Source organism: Cyrtonyx montezumae, unplaced genomic scaffold, assembly GCF_038088225.1.
Source record: "Cyrtonyx montezumae isolate F1298 unplaced genomic scaffold, pur_monq_1.0 scaffold_15, whole genome shotgun sequence".
NCBI classification, from domain to species: Eukaryota; Metazoa; Chordata; class Aves; order Galliformes; family Odontophoridae; genus Cyrtonyx; species Cyrtonyx montezumae.
Genome location: NW_027071881.1, coordinates 5,347,830 through 5,365,468, shown reverse-complemented (window position 1 = coordinate 5,365,468; position 17,639 = coordinate 5,347,830). Strand labels below are relative to the sequence as shown.

At 46.6% G+C, this 17,639-nt stretch overlaps 2 protein-coding genes across 2 annotated transcripts; one reads left to right on the top strand and one right to left on the bottom strand.

Moving 5' to 3' along the window:
• Nucleotides 1-3,297: 3,297 nt before the first annotated feature.
• Nucleotides 3,298-13,188, bottom strand: VKORC1L1 (vitamin K epoxide reductase complex subunit 1 like 1). The gene is made up of 3 exons (XM_065731817.1): nt 12,982-13,188; nt 4,953-5,062; nt 3,298-4,277 (listed from the first exon to the last, which is right to left on the bottom strand). The coding sequence occupies exons 1-3, from the start codon at nt 13,173-13,175 to the stop codon at nt 4,051-4,053; spliced, it is 531 nt and encodes a 176-aa protein (XP_065587889.1). The 5' UTR covers nt 13,176-13,188; the 3' UTR covers nt 3,298-4,050.
• A 2,129-nt stretch (nt 13,189-15,317) lies between these two features.
• On the top strand, nt 15,318-17,318 carry CHCHD2 (coiled-coil-helix-coiled-coil-helix domain containing 2). Its single transcript, XM_065731815.1, has 4 exons — nt 15,318-15,407; nt 15,863-16,088; nt 16,623-16,779; nt 17,115-17,318. Exons 1-4 carry the CDS (start codon nt 15,358-15,360, stop codon nt 17,123-17,125), a joined length of 444 nt encoding a protein of 147 aa, XP_065587887.1. The 5' UTR covers nt 15,318-15,357; the 3' UTR covers nt 17,126-17,318.
• Nucleotides 17,319-17,639: the final 321 nt, after the last annotated feature.

Here is a 17,639-nt window from a genome sequence, read left to right as displayed (position 1 = left end):
CGGGCACGGGACATTCAGCAAGACAGAGGGTCTGTGCAAGGGTCTCTCTGAGGACCCAAGTGCTTTACCCCTTCCACTGCCAGCATGATTGCTTTGAAAGAGATCACAACTCCGTACGTTTTGAGAAACAAAATTACAGTACTGACTTTAAAAACAGTTTCTAAGGCTCAGACTGAGTCCAAAAAGGCCTCTGATTGGGTTCGTTCAAGCTCTTGGGTTCGGACTGCATGAATGCAGCATAAGAATGATTGCAGCAAGACATCCACAGGTAATTTCTACATTTATTTTCTTTTTATATACCAAAAAGTTATGTGCAACAAATAGAATTCGTACATATTTACATCATTTTACCTGTTAGCAAAATCTTATCCTAAGCCTGCAATAGAGAATCTCTCAACCTATATATTGATAAAAGGAACATCTGCCCACTGTCTCCACTTCAAGGGATGTTTAGTTTGGAGTTCAAAGCACTGGTGATAAATAGTTGATGGAACACACTATACAGAACACACACCTAATATTTAGGCCATGCTTAACACAGTTTTATGGTAACAGAATACTTCACCTTCTCTGGACCGGTTTTGTCTAGATTGTGTTTAAACAGCGTTGGCAGATTCAAAGTTATCAGATCTCTCCTTAGCTTTAACCAATATAAACTGGGAGACCCAAGTGCTGCCCAAAGCACCTCGCCAGTCTTCCTGAACAACTGAGACTGCACAGCAGAAGACAAACGTGTACTGCAGGACACTGACATCTCCTGATCAGACTCGCTGTCACTGTAGGTGGCGGAGGCGGGAGGGAATGTTTTGTTGGCCTTCCTTAGCACTGCAAACGTCTTACAGCGAGAAAGTTCCAAGAACACTCATTTCCTAAACACGAATTGAATGCTTCATTGGCCTTAAGAGTTTCAAGTACCTTACAGTAAGAGGATTTCAGGAATGTTTGCTTCCTAAACAGCTTTTGGGATGAAGTTGTTCTGCCTTGAAGTGGCCCTTCCCTGTAGGGCTTCTGAGAGCCAGGGAGGGGTGGGGGGGAGCAGCCCAAATTCAGAACCACTGCACCTTCAGATTTTTTCCCCTCCGTTCTCACCAGCGTTGAAACCATAACCAGGATCTATGTAGTGACACTGTCTCCCCTTGTCCCTCTGCCAGACCAAGCATTATTAACTGGCATCCATGTGCACTACTGCATCCTCAGAATTTCCCTTGTTCTGTATGTGGCCAATCTCTACCAACCACGTCTTTGCTGGGACACTTGTTCTGGCTGAGGGCAGCAGGCAGGGGAACAGCTGCACGAAGCACTCCTCTGATTTCTATCACATTCCTAATTGCAACCCAAGCCATTTTACTGGAAGAAATATGCTGTTTCTATCGTTGGTAGCAATGAGGAAAAAAGTCAAAGATCCGGATGCAAAAAGGTCCAAATTTCTACTGCTAATATTAACTCCGCCCTTTATTCAGGCCTTGTTCTGAAGCACGAGGGAGAACATAGAAGAGTTAGGGCCATTTCTAGCAAATCACTTCCAGTAAAAAGTAACTGCAAGGAAAGCACACAAGACAAAAGGGTTCACAATTCGGATCAGATTTGCAAGGTCGTGCACAAAGTACAGCAGCAAATTCTTCCAGAGACCAAACGGATTTTCCATTTGACCCCTGCGTGCACACAGACACAAACTGCAGACGTGACTGCTGAAAATCTGGCCCTAAACAAACTGAATTAACAGACAGCCACGCAGACAAGCACAGGACACAGTGAGTTAAACACCCAGGCTTTCCACCGATGGGGCTTTTTTCCTTTCTGTTTTTCCTCTCAGGTGTGCACTACACCCTGAAATTGGACCAAGTAATCATCGGTCACACTCGGCTCCGCTGCTTCTTGCTCCGAGCTATCAGCACTGTGACTATCCATTTCAGGCAGCACGTTCACCTCTTCCTTCAATGAGGAGATGCTTTAGTGTGGATCACAGGAATGCACCGAAATAATCTATACAACACATGAACCAGTGATACTGCCTCGAGGCTTTATCACAGAGAGAACAGAGGAGAGCCTTGAGGGACCAGTTCACATCATTCACTCCCCTCGTGTCAGAGTTCAAGGCATTTGAGAGACAGAACTAAACATCAAGACAAGCTTTAACTATACTCTGGTCAATACAAAATGCATTTAATGAATTGTCTAAAACCGTCAGACGAGGGACAAGTAATTTAGTGTTACATGCAACAGATGTTACTCATACCACAGAACTCTATACATAAAAGCAGTTTCCACCTACATCCTTGGTACAAACCAGAACATTACCTCAGTAGCAAATACTATTTTGTGAATTCAACCTAAAAAACTCTATTTTCTCTACTGAATACTGTATGTTTCACAGTCAAGTTCATCCTCAGCAACTTAGTGTTTGTAATCCACTTAGCCCTACAATGCAAGTGTCCTTCTGACATTCACTTTTAAGAGACAAGCCCTAACATTAGTTCAACTAACTCTTCAAATAAACAGGTACGCAGTTGGAACTTGTTGTATTTAGAAGCTGACAAGGGCAAAAAGCAGCACAGCACCAATTACAGAACGTAGCTGAATATTCTGGTGTCACAGAGTTCCAAACACAAGCATTTCACTTTCCAAATGACATCACTGACTTCCTATCACATCGGTTTAGTATTGCTACCACTTCTCAGTCTAAAAACTAAAATGGGTTTCTTAATACTTTTCTACATCCAGCAAATTTGCTGGGGCTTCTGTCTGTTTGTTCACTTTTAAAGCAAGGACACTTCTGTCTGCCAAGTTCAACACTAAGTATTTGGTTTAAGATTTTAAGACAGAAGGCACTTCTAACATTCACCTTTAGAATACTGCAAACAGAAACAGCGTTACAATTTTGTTCCTTTGTTTAAATCTGCAGTTTAATTATTATTTTTTTTTAATTAGTTATTAGAAAGAGCAATGATAGCGCTGTATCGGATTTCAGTTTCAGGAGCACATCCCATGAAACAGACTGCCCTTCCAAAGGATCCTGTGTGGGGCAGGCCTAAAGTTCACTTCCCAATATAGCACACACCAAAGATCCTGACAAAGATCAATTCAGTGTCTGCTTATTCGGTGCACTACTTGGTTATCCTGCAGATTGCAATCCTATACTGCAGCATTCATAGGACATCAAACGTCAGTAACACTGCCTGTCCGACCACGATTTAAAAGGAAACAGCACTGCGTGGAACAAGAGCATTCTTTGATGCACCAAGAGCCCACACTGCATCTAACGTCCCGGTGGTAACTTCCTATCAACCACAGTGAGCTGTTCTCATTCTGTACAGAAAGGAATGAAATTGTGGTTTAATGAACATACTTCAGGTTTCAGCTTTAATTCCATTTTCGATAGGGAACAAGAGAAATGGAACAAAACCCAACCGTCATTTCTGGGGAAGCACCAGCAGCCAGTGCCCCAGCACGGTGCTCTCCACAGAGGACACCTCTTCCATCACATCAGCTGACTGTTAGCTGAACGTTCCTAGGCTAACAAAACTGATCGTACAGTGAGTTCTCCGGGGATGAAACCACAATTTCTAACTTTATTTACAGTATACATCCTAGACAAATCTAAGTCCATCAACTTAAAAAAAAAAAGAATGTAATACAGACTGTAAACATGGCAACATTAAATACCATAATGCTATTCTAGAATATTTAATGTTATGATCACATCTCGTTATACCTGAATTTATATACAGGATATTTTATAGCAAGTGTTACCCACTTTACAAGTGGAGGGGGAGGACAGAGTCTAGGTTTTGCTGTGGCTAGAACTCCTTCAAAGTAAAGTTAAAGCTTGTCTTTGATTGCTTTACAGCTTTCTTTCACAACCACATTGAAATTGAAGATTAGCACACACACCAGAAAAAAGAAATTATCTAGGGCCCCTTCCAATTTATAATTCAAAATTCAGTTATGAATCTCAGGGAAAGCGTCTGATATGGAGAATAAAAAATTACTGCAAAATAAACTTAATGGAAGTTGGGTCTTCAGACTGGCAGTCACAAGTTCGAACAGGTGCTACTCCTGTTTGGGTTGGAGTTGCCGTTTCCAGGCCTCGTTCAAATAAACTAGTCGTTTGTAGTTGATGATAAAGAGAATGAAGTTCAGCAAATATGTGATGACGCAGACAATGCAAAATTCCTTCAGCACGAAGTACAGAATGTACGCCAAGTACAAAGACCCTACTACAGACACTATGGAGGATGTCATGAGGATTAGAGCTGCTACTGCACTTGCTGTCATACCTGCAACAAGAGAGAAAGAGTTACTGCTGCTGCTCTCCTTCCACCTTGCACAAAGCACAAAGCCTACGCACTGTGGCTCCAACTCAAGGCTGCTCAGCAAGTCTGTATTACGGAAAGTCGGCTTAATATACCGTGAGTTCATGAGGCTGACAAATCACTACTGGGAGAGAGAGCTTCTAGGTTCTGTACAACAACCCCTCGATAGGAAGCATGTTGTATTTAACATCTTCCACATTCCTGAATTATGGGAAAATTACAGGTTGGTCAAGGCACAGCTACCCACGTAACAGCTACAGCACACTGCAGTTACAAAGCCATGCATGCACTGTTACCCTGCATGCACTTCTTTGCGTGCTGCCCATACTGCTGCTGCTGAACTTCTAAATTCCGTTCCTGTTCCCTCTCTTTTCTATCCCGCAATCCAATGCTAAGCACATGTAAGAGAAAATACCAGGGCAACAGCTGCCTTGATGCTTTACATTGTTAACTGCACAGCAGGAGGACATAAGATTGCTCTTGTTAGCATTTGGGCCTTTAAGCCCTTTGCGCAGATGTAGCACTAAAGTGCTAAAAAGAAATCACTTGCATTTTATCTGGTCTCTTGCAGACTGCACAATGCTTAACACGCTCTTCTCATCACCACAGACTTGTTATAGGAACTGAATTAATACTTACCAAGTAGCATTTGTAGTATATAAAATACGAGTCCAAAAACACTGTTGGACTGATTTATTGCACTGTCCTTTCCAAAGATGGAACCCAACAGTCCAAATCCTCGACCCCATCTGTAAAACAATGATGCTAATTAATTTGTATACGGGCACGTGTTGCTTTGCATCATTATTTCCAACTCACTGCTGTTGGGGAAATAAAAAGGTGAAGTAGTTACATATACTCCAATGTGACACGGAGCCCCATATGAAGACCAGGACAGCAGCATGCTGCTTGCAATAGGCTCTGCTCCAGGTACAACTTTATCCCACATTCTGCTGATGAAAGTTATTTGATACACTGAGGGCTATGAAGCTCACACAGCTGCAGCTTCACCAAATACCAGGTCTGCTTCCTCGGGTTGTAATTCAAAGCTCATTTCTCAAAGAAATACTTGCTTCCTCCAGCAATATTTTTGCAGTTTGCTCCACGACAACAGATGGAGAGATGCTCAGTAAATCTACACCTCCATGGAAATGGTGGCCCACAGGAACTAATCCAGTGTGCCACATCTGTGCCAAAAGAAGGGCACTTTCTGCATTGAGACACAGCAAAGTGTGCACTCTGCATGCTACAGTGATGCTGATGCAGTTCACCATAGGGCTGACACCAGCAAAGGATACCACCACCACAGCTTCCTACATGAGAAGGGTGCCACGATAAAGCCAGCTTTACACCACCTCCAACACACTGCATCACCTCACAGCCATTTGTGGAACCTTTTCAAAGCATCATCAAATTTATCATTTTAATTCCAGCTTAGTAACTGCCTGCAGTTAACTATTACACCCAAGTCCAGTGCTCTTCTTTTCAATAAAATGAACAGAGAATTATGCACTGATTCCCAGCAGCGTGCTTACTGCACACATGGAAAACAAGGAAAATGGAAAAAAAAAATGAACTTTTGGTCTCTTGTCTTGCAAATGACTGAAGTGAAATCTATGCATCAATTTAAAGCTCCAACCCAGTATAAAAAAAAAAGACCAAATATTCTGATCCTACGGTTATTCTGGAAGTCAATTAATTGTTGCTAATGGAAAGAGAATGAGTTCAAACCCTCCACAACAGTGTCCCCACACGATCTGTGCAGAGCCACAGGAAGGTCACAGTGTGGTGAAAGCTTTTACCACACGCACAAGTTCATTAAGGACCTCATTGGCCTTGTGGCAGCTTTAAGGACATCATGTATTGAATTTCAGTCCACGGAGTTCAGCTCCAATCTCATCCCACACAACTTCAGGTGGCTGAGGAGCTGCAGCCAAACACACAAAGCACCTTTTCAGCTTGATGAGGTTTAAACTGTGTGGAAGTTTTGCCGAGGTTTTCTACTCTTCAGGCTCAATCATCCCCTAATTCTTGTGCAGAGCTCCTAAAAGCTGCCAAAACACACAATGAACCAAGTCAGTTTGCAAGCAGTCAGAGCAGAGATTGTGATAAAAAGCTTCCTTCTCACACCTGAATCACAGACATCACTGCTGATCTACGTGTGATAACCAAAAGCACACATAACCAAACAACAGACTGCAGTCTTCCCAGGGGAAGAAAAGAAGGAAAACCATCAGTAAGAACTTAAAGGACAAAGGTTACAGATTGCTCATAGCTCCCCGGGGAACTCATCTTTCTTACAAAGCCTTTAATTTAGAAGACCTGACTACTGCTTAACTCTGATTTATTTTATTGGAGTGAAACCTGGTGCATTAATTGGAGTTTGCACAGCAAGCTGAAACCACAGATGAAGGCTGGTGACTTCCTGCTGGCACTGCCTGCTGGAGGCCCAGCCCTGCAGCAGCCGAGGGCTCTGCTGGGGACACAATGCTGCAGCCTGGTCTGTGTGATTCAAGGCAACATGACGAGCACCCACGGTAAGCCTTCTTTTGCCACACCCAAGTTTCACTGCTGTTAAAAAGAAAAGCAAACAGCACACCAACCTGAGCCAACCTCAAGGAAGTTGGGAGGATCGTTAGGATGTCTTACTGTATGCCTCAGCTAACGCCCACTGCTGCTCCGTCCTACACAGCCTGCCTCGCCTCTCATCTGCTGCTACAACTTTGACAGCTCTTAAAAAGATAAAAAGTTAGGGCTTCCAAAACATCTTCCATTTCTCAGAACACAGCCCCAAGAAATCCAACAGCAAGTCACGCTCACATGGTTCCCCAACATCTAGAACTGAATACTACAGTGATTTTCATTCACAATATATATTTCTTCAACCAAGAGTCTTGGAAATCCTACCCCCCCTCTAAACAGTGCCCGTTTGGGTTCCTGACACTGGGTAGAGCTCAGAAGCTCTGCATTCTTTAGGTTTATAACAACATTTCTATGCATTTCATACTTCTCATAGCCTCTGGTAGAACTAAGGTCATCTTGATCCAGCAGTGACATACCTCCATCTAATCAGGTACTGTTAAATCATTACCTCTTTTGCACAATTATGAACATTCTCAGCGTTCCAGAACAGCAAATTACAGCAGTGCATTTCCACACTGAAGACCTTACCACAGTTTAGTGGACAACGCCAGTGGCACAAAGGCAGTCTGCGTGCAGTACAGCACTATCTCAGCCACCTTAAAGGACAGGCAACCAACCTCCGTGATTACAAGATAAAAGCTTGGAAAGTTATCAGTATTGGTTCAAAAAGAGCCAGAATTCCAAGCTTGCTGGACACAGCGAGTTGAAGAAACAAAAAGCAGATATTTAGCTGTGAGTCAGGTTGTTACCTCAGCCAGTTCCTGTAGGAAATGCTGTGCAATTATTCCCAGACAAGCACCCAACTTCTGGCAGTCACCGGTGGGAGATCACTCTGCAGGATGCTCCCCATGGCCTCGATTATCCACAGCACACAAACCAGCCAGGAAAGCTTCTGATTGCTTTGATCAGTGGCATCCACACCCAGGGCAGCCCTGCTTGTACATACCCAGCCCATTCTGAGCATGTCCTTTGGACCTCCACAACATCCTCCAGCAACAAGTTCCCAAGTCACCTCAGATCCACTTGGCAGCTCTTACCACTCGTGTCAGTAGAAGAACCAAGTGCTGTATGTTCATGTTAGCATGACAGTAACCAGCCAAGGTCAGGTGAAGCCCAGGTGGCTTTAACACCACATCCCTGCCACCCAGGTTAGGGCACACACACTCCTGCATTTGTTTTTCTCCCAGGTATCTTCCAGAAAATGCCACATTATCAAAGTGTGAGTGAGTGAAAACCTGAGAACGTGGAGATTTGTGCAGCAGGTTTTCCCAGCACTCTTCTCAGTGTTTAGGATAGCTGTAATGAGAAGGGCAAACAATAACGAACAAACCAATGATAATTGCAGGGGGCTTGAAGTAAAGAACCCTAATCCTGTTTTTTGTCTACTATCTTATTGAAATCCAGTCATTCCAGGATTGTTTTTCCATCCCATACACATTAAAACCATATAATCTACTTACAAAAAAATAAAATAAATCCTATACTTCACAAGCGACATATCCACTTCTTTAAATGCCATCTGACCTCTGAGATAAGTGACAGCACAGAATGAAAGCTGCCATGAGGGAAGCAGGGCTGCCCCGTGCTCACACCTCACCTTCAGCCAAAAGCTGATGTAAAGGTCAAAGGATACAGAGCATTTTAATGCTGAGCAATGGGAAGAAACTCCAGTGCAGCTTCTTTGCAGCTTCACTAGAGGATTTTGGATTAAGCCTAGTTTGTTGTTACAAGGTCATTTAGGCCATTGTAATAGTTTTAATAAATTAAAGCCTCCAATTAAAAGCCACAAGTAAGGAGATTAAAAATTCCTACTTGCAAGCTTGCCAGGAGCACTTCCAAATCTCAACACTTTACGTTTAAATCTATCAGCAGCAACTTCACTCTATGTATCCTTCATCTACACCACACAGACCCAGGAAACCTCAGCATCCAGAGAAGCCAAACCCTGAGCAAGCAGTGTGCACTACCTGCCAGCAGTCTCCACTGAAGCACTGGTTATTCACATCACAAGCCAACAGCAACACACACCTTCTAGGTAACCTCTTATTAACCAAAGCCCAGATTGGAACGACTGGCACTTTGTTTAATGGCATCAGACAAAATCATCCTCATCCATATGGCAAATTCCAGTCGAGCCTGAAATAATGTATTTGAAAAGATGTATTCTGAGCAGTAGAGCTTGGATGGCTGTAATGTTGAGAAGAGGACACACACTGGGGTACTGGCATGCCTTACAGATGCACCTCCACCACTACATCAGTCTCAGTGTGAAGCCATCACATTTACACTGAAGTGTGAGGCAAAATTCACTTCACCATCAGCTCCTGCAGCTCCAGATGAAGGCAGCTCTCATCCTCCAGCCTTGCCCAGCAGAATTCAGCACAGCCCTTCAGCAGTTCAATCAGACTTTATCTTTTTCCTATATAGAATCAAAGATGCCTAACAGAAAAAATGATGTGACTCAGATTAAAGAAACTACTGACCAGCAAAGACTTGCAAAACCACAGAAAGTGACCAGACAAACAACTCTACCTGCACTATCTCTCACCACCATCACTAACAACTGCAGCTGTCAGCCTCAAACACATCAGAACGTTTGCTTGTAGGTACAGCAACAGAAAGACACTGGGATGGAATTTGAATTAAAAGGAAAGATGCAGCAGTTGTGCTCGGGCATCACAGCACTGAAGTGCTGTCACAAGAGGACAAACCAAGACCTCACACATGAAGGTTTGAACAGAGAACCCCTAGAATGTCATTTATCAAATACTGAACAGATGAGCACTGATTCTTAAAATACTGTTTGGGCTCTAAGGTTTCTTCACTAAGTTGGCTAAAGGTGTTAATGTAGGCAAATAGTTATTTCCAAGCCCCTGGCACAGCTGCCTGAAGGCTACACATACTGCTGAAGATGCATGGTGACATGTGTCATTGGCCACTCATGGCAGTTATCCCAAGGCTCTATTAAAGTTGTTACAGCATTAACATATTCTGGGCTACAACACTTCCCTCAGTAAGAGCCATCCACTAACTTGCTCTGCCCTGCAGGTGCCTTAAATTGATGAAGAGAAAGCAGAAGCCACAGGACCCAAACCTCCTGTGGTACACAAAGAGCAAAGCAAGGAGCCCAGCATCTCTGCATTACTACTTAAATGTTGTGCTTCATGTCAAGCCCTACCACTATTTATGTGTCTTGAAGCCTATTATACCAGTAAAAAGGAAAAGATTAGAGAGGAGCTGCTAGCAGCCACTTTCATTAGAAGAAAAGCCATTCTTGCCACCTCATTTTTCTCAAACAAGAGAGCAATTCACTTAAAACATCCACAGCAACTGCCAAGTGAAAGGATTTCTATTTCCCTATGTCTCATCTCTTCTGGACAACGGCACTGACCACTACGCAGTCCACAGCTGTTTTTCTTTCCCAACCATCTCATGAACTTTCCCCACGATAAAAGCCTGAATGATGCTGACCATGAGCACTGAGAATAACAAGGGATACTGGGAAGCAATCTCTGCACTATAATCTGTGTGAGTCAGTCTCTGATAGAAGATTTCCCATGCTCCTCCCTCTGCGTGCTGGTAATCTTCACAACATCTTTCCTCATTCTTGTGCCAATACCAGATCTGGCTCAGAAACAAGAGTTGGGAATAACAACAGCTTAACAGCAGAAAAAAATCCTCCCCAAAGACCAGAACTGAGCTCCAAAATAACTGAGCTCAAAGAAAAACACGCTAATTTATTCCAATTATTCTATACAATTAATATTAACACCAGTACCATGACTGTGCTTTTTCAAGTGCTGGAATCACCACTGGAAATGATTTGGACCTTCTAAGTCTCATCTCCATTAGCAAGCCTGGCTTAATTAAGTCACACAACCCAAGGAAGCGCTGTGAAGTTGGTGCAACGTACCACTGTCACCTCTTCAACTCTGCAGAAACAAATCACAGTGATTGCTGCACAGCTGTCAGTAGCTTCACAAAAAAAGAAAGAGCTGAAAGTTATGCACTGCATATGAGAAAGCTGGAACACCATATCTGTTCTTTTAACCAGGGGAAATCTAAATTGCAGTCTGAAGTCCCTCCTAGGGATGAAGTCTCTTTGAAACTTTGGTGACACGTGGCAGCAACGAGAGGTACTGCACTGCAGGGGAGAGGAGAACGACTGATGGATCAGATGCTGCGGCAACACAGAAAATAAGATTAATTTCTTCCACTGTTATTCTTCCCTCAAAAGTTAATAGCTTGCCCTCTTGTCTCGATTTTAAAGGAATACTCCTTTTTGGTCTGTGGCCCATACACCACTGAAAGCACATTCCTCTCCAAATATGGCTCGACTGCACAGAACTCGCACGCTCCTTTTCCACAAACTCTTTTTACCACCTGCTTCAATTACCATAAGCTATCCTGACATTTGCAATGCTTCAGTCGCTAAGCAGGATTCTCCTAGCAACTGCTAAGGAGATTTCTGGTGAGATCTCAGTTGATTTTAAATAATAATATGAGTGTTTGGGGATAAAACTGCTGCAGTAAAGTACTGACAGGTCTTACCACAGCACACACAACATTTCTGCTGCACTATTAGTAACGAATGCTATAATTACCCAGCATTATCCTCTAATTATACCTTCAGATATTTCTAATTATAACTACTTGGCTTTTTCAAAGCACTTGGTAAACATACATTAAAACTGTTACTTGAAATTCCCCATCTCAAGGGCACTCCTTACAATAATAACAATCACCAAAGGAGCAATACTAGAACAGACCACAGCAGAGGCTGCTCAGGCACTGAAATCCCTATTATTCTCTTTTTACCTCTATGGCAACTGACAAAACTCATATGGTTTAACCTCAGCAGCCCATGATGTTAATTTACAAGTTTAAGTTGTATTGAAGCCCTCTTTCTGTTCAGACTGAAATTTCTTGTGTCAAGACACCTCTCAAGCAGTGCTATGAACAAACTAAATGTCACCCAAGGACAGACTGCAAGGAAAGGGTAAAGCCTGCAGACACAGGAGTCTCCTTCCAGAAGCCTACAGATGTACATCTCCCTGTAACTTAACACACTGACACCTCTGGCACCACAGAAGTGGTTTTAGCAGTAGGATTTCTACATATTTTTGTCTAAACAAGTTAACCAGCTTCCACCTTGACACGCGATGGGCACATTCTCACCCAGGACTTTGTTATGACAATAACCTTTGTAAGGAATGTGACAGCTGAGAAGGGAAAAACCAAAAAGCCACAAAACACTCAAGGACTCATTTGTCTGAAGGTGCAATTACAATAAAGGAAGTGTTTAATCCATCAGTTTGCTGAAGAGCCCAAACTTTCCAGTTCTCAGCTGCTTATCCATGTATGTGCTTGCATGTGTCTTTGTATACACACACACAAGCACACAGAGCAGTCTGCAGAGCTCTGCACAAGTCACCTTACTTCTTCAGGTGAAATAAGGGAGAACATAGGTGAGTCTGTAAACCAGACAGCACCTGTATTTCCTGCAGCATATCCTTAACCAGCAGCACCTGTAACCACACAGCAGGCAGAGTCTTTGCGCTGTTATCAGCCTTCAGAAAACAACTGCCACGTTAATTACTAACAGGAAGCCTATAAAATAAACCAACATACGAGCAGAGCTTTTGCTGCTGTGGCAAGCCCATCCTGGACGCAGCCCTTCTCACGCATCACAGGGATGCTTTCGCACGCAGTGAACGAGCAATTCGGATTCCCCGTCCCCACGCCATCACACCAACCACCGGCACTGCCCTGCTGCCCCGCCCTGCGGCCCTCGGTGCTCCCGAGGCAACAGGGGCATGGGGAACGGGCAGCCCAGCACGACGCCTTCCTCATCCTTCTCCTCCTCGTGCTGAGCCTTCTCAGCCCGGGGCTCCGCGGGGTCCCGGCGCAGCCCTCCCAGCTCAGCCCAGCCCTCCCTGAGGCGCAGGACCGGGTCCCCCATCCCCCCGCCCGTCCTCTTCTCCCCCGAGGTGCCGCGGGCCGCGCTCCCGCTCTCCCCCTCTACCTGGAGGTGATGGCGGCGGAGCAGCGAACCCTCTCGCTGAGGTCGCACAAGGCCTGGTAGTGGAGATCGCGGCCCTTCTCCCGCTCCAGGTGGCAGGCGTAGAGGGACAGCAGGATGCCGGCCGCGCACACGGCGGAGCGGGCCACCCGCTCCCAGCGCGGCACCGACACTCGCAGCAGGACGGGCGCCGCCATCTTACCCCCTCCCTCCGCCTCAGCCCGCGACGCGCGCCCGGCGCCCATCAGCCGCGCACGCGCGCCCTCATCCCATTGGCTCCCCGCGAGGCCACGCCCCTTTCTGGCCGCGCCGGACGTGGCGCTCCGCGACGACGTCACGTAAGGTCGGGTGGGGGAGAGGGGGCGTGGCGGGGGGGGGGCGCCGCCTGACGGCCGGGCGGGGCGGGGCGCCCCCTGCTGGCCGGAGGAGAGCACTGCGTCCGCCTCTTTGGGCAGGGTAAGTGCGTTGCCATCACTGCGCTGAGGATCGCGGGGCTCTGCGCGGGCTGATCCGCTCGTCCTCCTTCCCTCCCGTTTCTTTCTGCCCCTCGTTAGCAGATGGAAGTGTGTGTGTCGGTACACAAGCGGCCCCTGCAAGTTTTCCCAAGGAAAGCAGGATGACACAACACAATGGCAGCGTTCATGCCCCGAGTTCTGCCATCCGTGACAGCATTGTTCTGCCGAACAAAGTGAATTCCGAAAGAAACTCATTGCAGCAAAAAGAATGAGCCCTTCTGTCATCAGCAACAAAAGAAATTTAAAGCTACTAATTGTATGGGAACTGCTGAATCACGGCCTGAACCACTGATTGGCCACCTGAGGTGAGCACCGAGTCAGCCATGGGGCCACAGGTGAAGGTGATATACCTGTGTGAGTGGAAGGGGTGGAGCCTGGCTGCACCTCTCCCAAACCCCATTTAAGGGCTGACCACCACCAGGGAAGGGTCTCTTCTTGGAGTTCCCTCCCGCGTGGAGTCCCCTGTGAGCCTTGTCATCCTGAAGGTGAGCTATCTTCTCTTTTGTATTATTTGTATGCTGTTTATATAGAACTACTTAAAATATACCATCACCTATACTATTTCTTTGTGGAGTACCATCCTTGGGAGTTATTTACCCCACACTAATAAAGAAGAGTTAAGAAAGCATTAATAAAAAAGAATTGTTTGAATCCTAAGGGGTGTGTAAACTGCATTACGCCAGAGCAATGCTGAGCTCCTTTGCTGTCCCAATGCTCTAAGCTGCCAGAGCAAGAGTGCCAAACCCAAAGGGAATGACTTGCTGTCTGTCTGGAGTGTGAGACCACAATGCTGCACAGGAATTTGACAAAACTCAAACCCCAGAGTTGCTCAGGAGGCAGCCAATGTGCAGGGAGGCCAAGAGGAAGTGAGAGAGATGAGTGCAGAGATGGCATCCTGCAATCCTAATGCCCACAGACTGAGCTTACGTGGGTGTTGCTGCTCTGAATTATGATGTATCATTTATACGTATGCCCTGTTATTTTTTATATTGACAGCAACTGCTTTCCTGGTTGAAGCTATGCTTTGGATTAACGTTGCTTTATAAGCTTTTATAGTGCCAAATCAGATACATTCACTGTTACAGGCAATAGTTACATCCCCTCATATACAGGATGTTGAAGAGACTGGTTTGATGCAGCTACCGCCTTTGCCCAACTGAAAATAATGTGATAACGTGAACAAGCCCCTTTTTGCGTTGTTATCAGCTTTATAACCACAGAATCTTAGAACGACAGCATTGTTTGAGCTGGAAGGGACCAGTTGAGGTCATGAAGTCCAACCCCCCTGTAACGAGCAGGGCAATACGTGGTGAGGTTGATGGATGGCAGTCACATTTTGTGGATGTACTTTGTGTATTACAAGGACAAGAGGCAGTTACAAAGGGAAAATGAAGTGGCTTAAATTTCTCTCCCCGTTGAGCCTAATTCAGGAGTTTATTAACTCATCAGGTATAGTCTCATGCAGGTTGGTCATTCGGGCTTCTTTTCACTGCTTTCTGTAGTTTAGATGATAAAAATAATTAAAAAATCAAACCGAAGTGGTGCATCAGTGGCACGAGTAGGGATCTGCTTTGGCAGAGCAGCTTTATTCCAGCAAGGCAGCAAGCTCTGGGGACCGTGTTTGCGTGCGTCCCTACGCAACGACGCGCACGTTTCCCGCCGCCCTCACCAAACGATTCCCGCTCCCCCGAAGCCCGGCTAAGGCCAACAGGGGGCGTGGCCACCTCAAGCCCCGCCCATCGGTCGGCGGAAGTGACGCGGCGCACACCGGAAGTGGCGCAGCGCGCGGCGGTTGTGTGGTGACCTTCAGCGGCGCGGGTCGGCGCTGTCGTATTTTGTCCCGGTTTCTGTCCCGTTCGTCGCGATGCCGAGGGGGGGACGCAGCCGCTCGTCCCGCGTGGCGCCACCCGCCAGGTGAGCGCCTCTGGGCCCCCGACCGTTCCTCTCGGGTTCCCCTCCCCCCGCCCCGAGGGCCGCGTAGGCCGCAGAGGCCTCGCAGCCGGGTCGGGGTGGGTGACGCAGAGGGGACGTGGGCAGCTCGGGGCTTTGGAGCGGAGTGGGCGCTTTGCGGGGTGTAGGGGGTCTGATCCCAGTCACCTTGAGGCCGTGTGCAAGCCACCCCTTGCATGTCGGGTGCCGTTGCCCATCGTGCCCCATTGGGATAGATTGCCTTCGGGCAGAATCTGCCTTTAAAAAAAAAAAGCTGTAAATCTCCCCCTGCGGTGTTCAAACCGCTCCCTGGAACACTGTGTCCTTGCTGTCTGCGTGCGGGGTCACGCGAGGAGGAATTGCCAGTGTTTGTTTTCTGTGAGCTGAAGGCCGCAGTCCTTCGGAGCAGGAATGTGAGGTCTCTCTCTGTGTCCTCACAGCCAGGCGCCGCAGATGAGGGCAGCACCACCAGCCCCCGCCCCAGCTCCTGCCTCTGCTGTGGCTGCTCCTGCCCCGAAACAGCCCGGGCTGATGGCACAGATGGCCACGACTGCAGCAGGGGTTGCTGTGGGCTCTGCTGTGGGGCACACCATAGGGCACGCGCTCACCGGAGGCTTTGGTGGAGGAAGTGGTGCTGAAGCTGCAAGGCCCGATATTACTTACCAGGTAAGGGGCTGACTGCTGAGATGGGGTTAGCTTGGGAGAATGGGTACGTATAGACTGGAAACAAAAGCTGCACAAGTTCTGGCTGGAAATTTGAGACCAGCTTTCTTGATTTAGTTTCCAAATTAAGGTAGTTCAGGGGGTCACATACACAGTGTGTGTGTAGCATTGTGTGTTGTTTTCAACTGCAGTATCTTTGTGATTCACAGGGGGCTTCCATGTTCCAGGTCTGATGGTGATAAGAACTATTGCAAAATTTCTTGTTCCTCAGTCACCTCTTGTGCTGCTGAGACGTTGCTGTGGTGCTGTTGCTTTGCTCGGGCACTGTCCAGAGTTACTTTAATGTGTGTAACCTGCACAGTGGCTCAGAACGCCTCATGTCATCACTAGAAACTTTGCACTTCAGCCCGTGGTTTCCATTTAAAAAGCACTGTGCAAAAATGCAGGGAAGAAGTGCACAGAAAGCAGTGTGGGATGGTATGGCTTTGTGGGCTGGAGCAGTTGCAGGGGTGCTTACAGAAGTGTCTGTTGTTTCAGGAACCCCAGGCTGCTCAGCCTGCCTACCAGCAGCAGCAGCAGTTTGCTCCTTGCCAGTATGAAATGAAGCAGTTCCTGGAGTGTGCGCAGAACCAGACTGACCTGAAGCTGTGCGAGGGCTTCAGTGAAGTGCTGAAGCAGTGCAGGTTTGCTAATGGTAAGCAGATGCAGCTACCAGCCAGCTGTTCTGATGTGGGAGGATGAGAAACTGCCAAACAAATGTCTGCACTGCTGAAGGCTTCACCACCTGTCAGCAAATACTGGGAGGAGAGGGGGAACGTCTTAGCCTCTATCTGCCTTATAGCAGGGATTGTAGAATGGTTTGAGTTGAAAGGAACCCCCAAAAGCCATCTGATCCCACTGGCTGCATGCACAGGGACACCCACAGCTCCAGCAGTGCTCAGAGCCCTCCATCCTGACCCGGGGGTCTGCAGGGATGGGCACCGTGCCCTCCAGGTCTGTGATTAACTGTTGTAACTTCTCACCTTACAGGTTTAGCTTAAGGCTCCAGAACGAGGTTGCTGAAGACCACCTTACAAGAACTGACGGATGAATGAAAAAACTTTGCTAATTAATAGTCTGAAGCTGTCTGTCTTGTTAGTTTCGTGCAGTCACACTGTTGTCCTTGTGGCTTTGTTTCTGCCATAGCCTCTACAGCTGTAATACCTTACAACTGCAAACTAATTGAGCGCAAAAATGATCAATAAAATTGAATGAGTTAATTGGGATTGATTTTTTTTTTTTGTGTTGAATGTGAGTGATGTGGTGTTGCAAGTAAACTTCTCTTTCACCTTGCTCTGGTGGGTTTTGGACTGCGGGGGGGAGTTGAGTTTTGAAGGTGAGCAGGCACGATCTGGTTTCAGCAGGCTCGGCATGCCTGCTGTGCCAGGGAAGCTGGCTGGAGGGCCTTGGCTCAGGGGTTTGTGATTGACATCTGCAGCGGTTGAGCCCCGGAGGCAACTTCTTATTGCAGTGTGCGGTGAGAGGGAGGTCGGGGCTCAGCCTGCATCTGGCTGT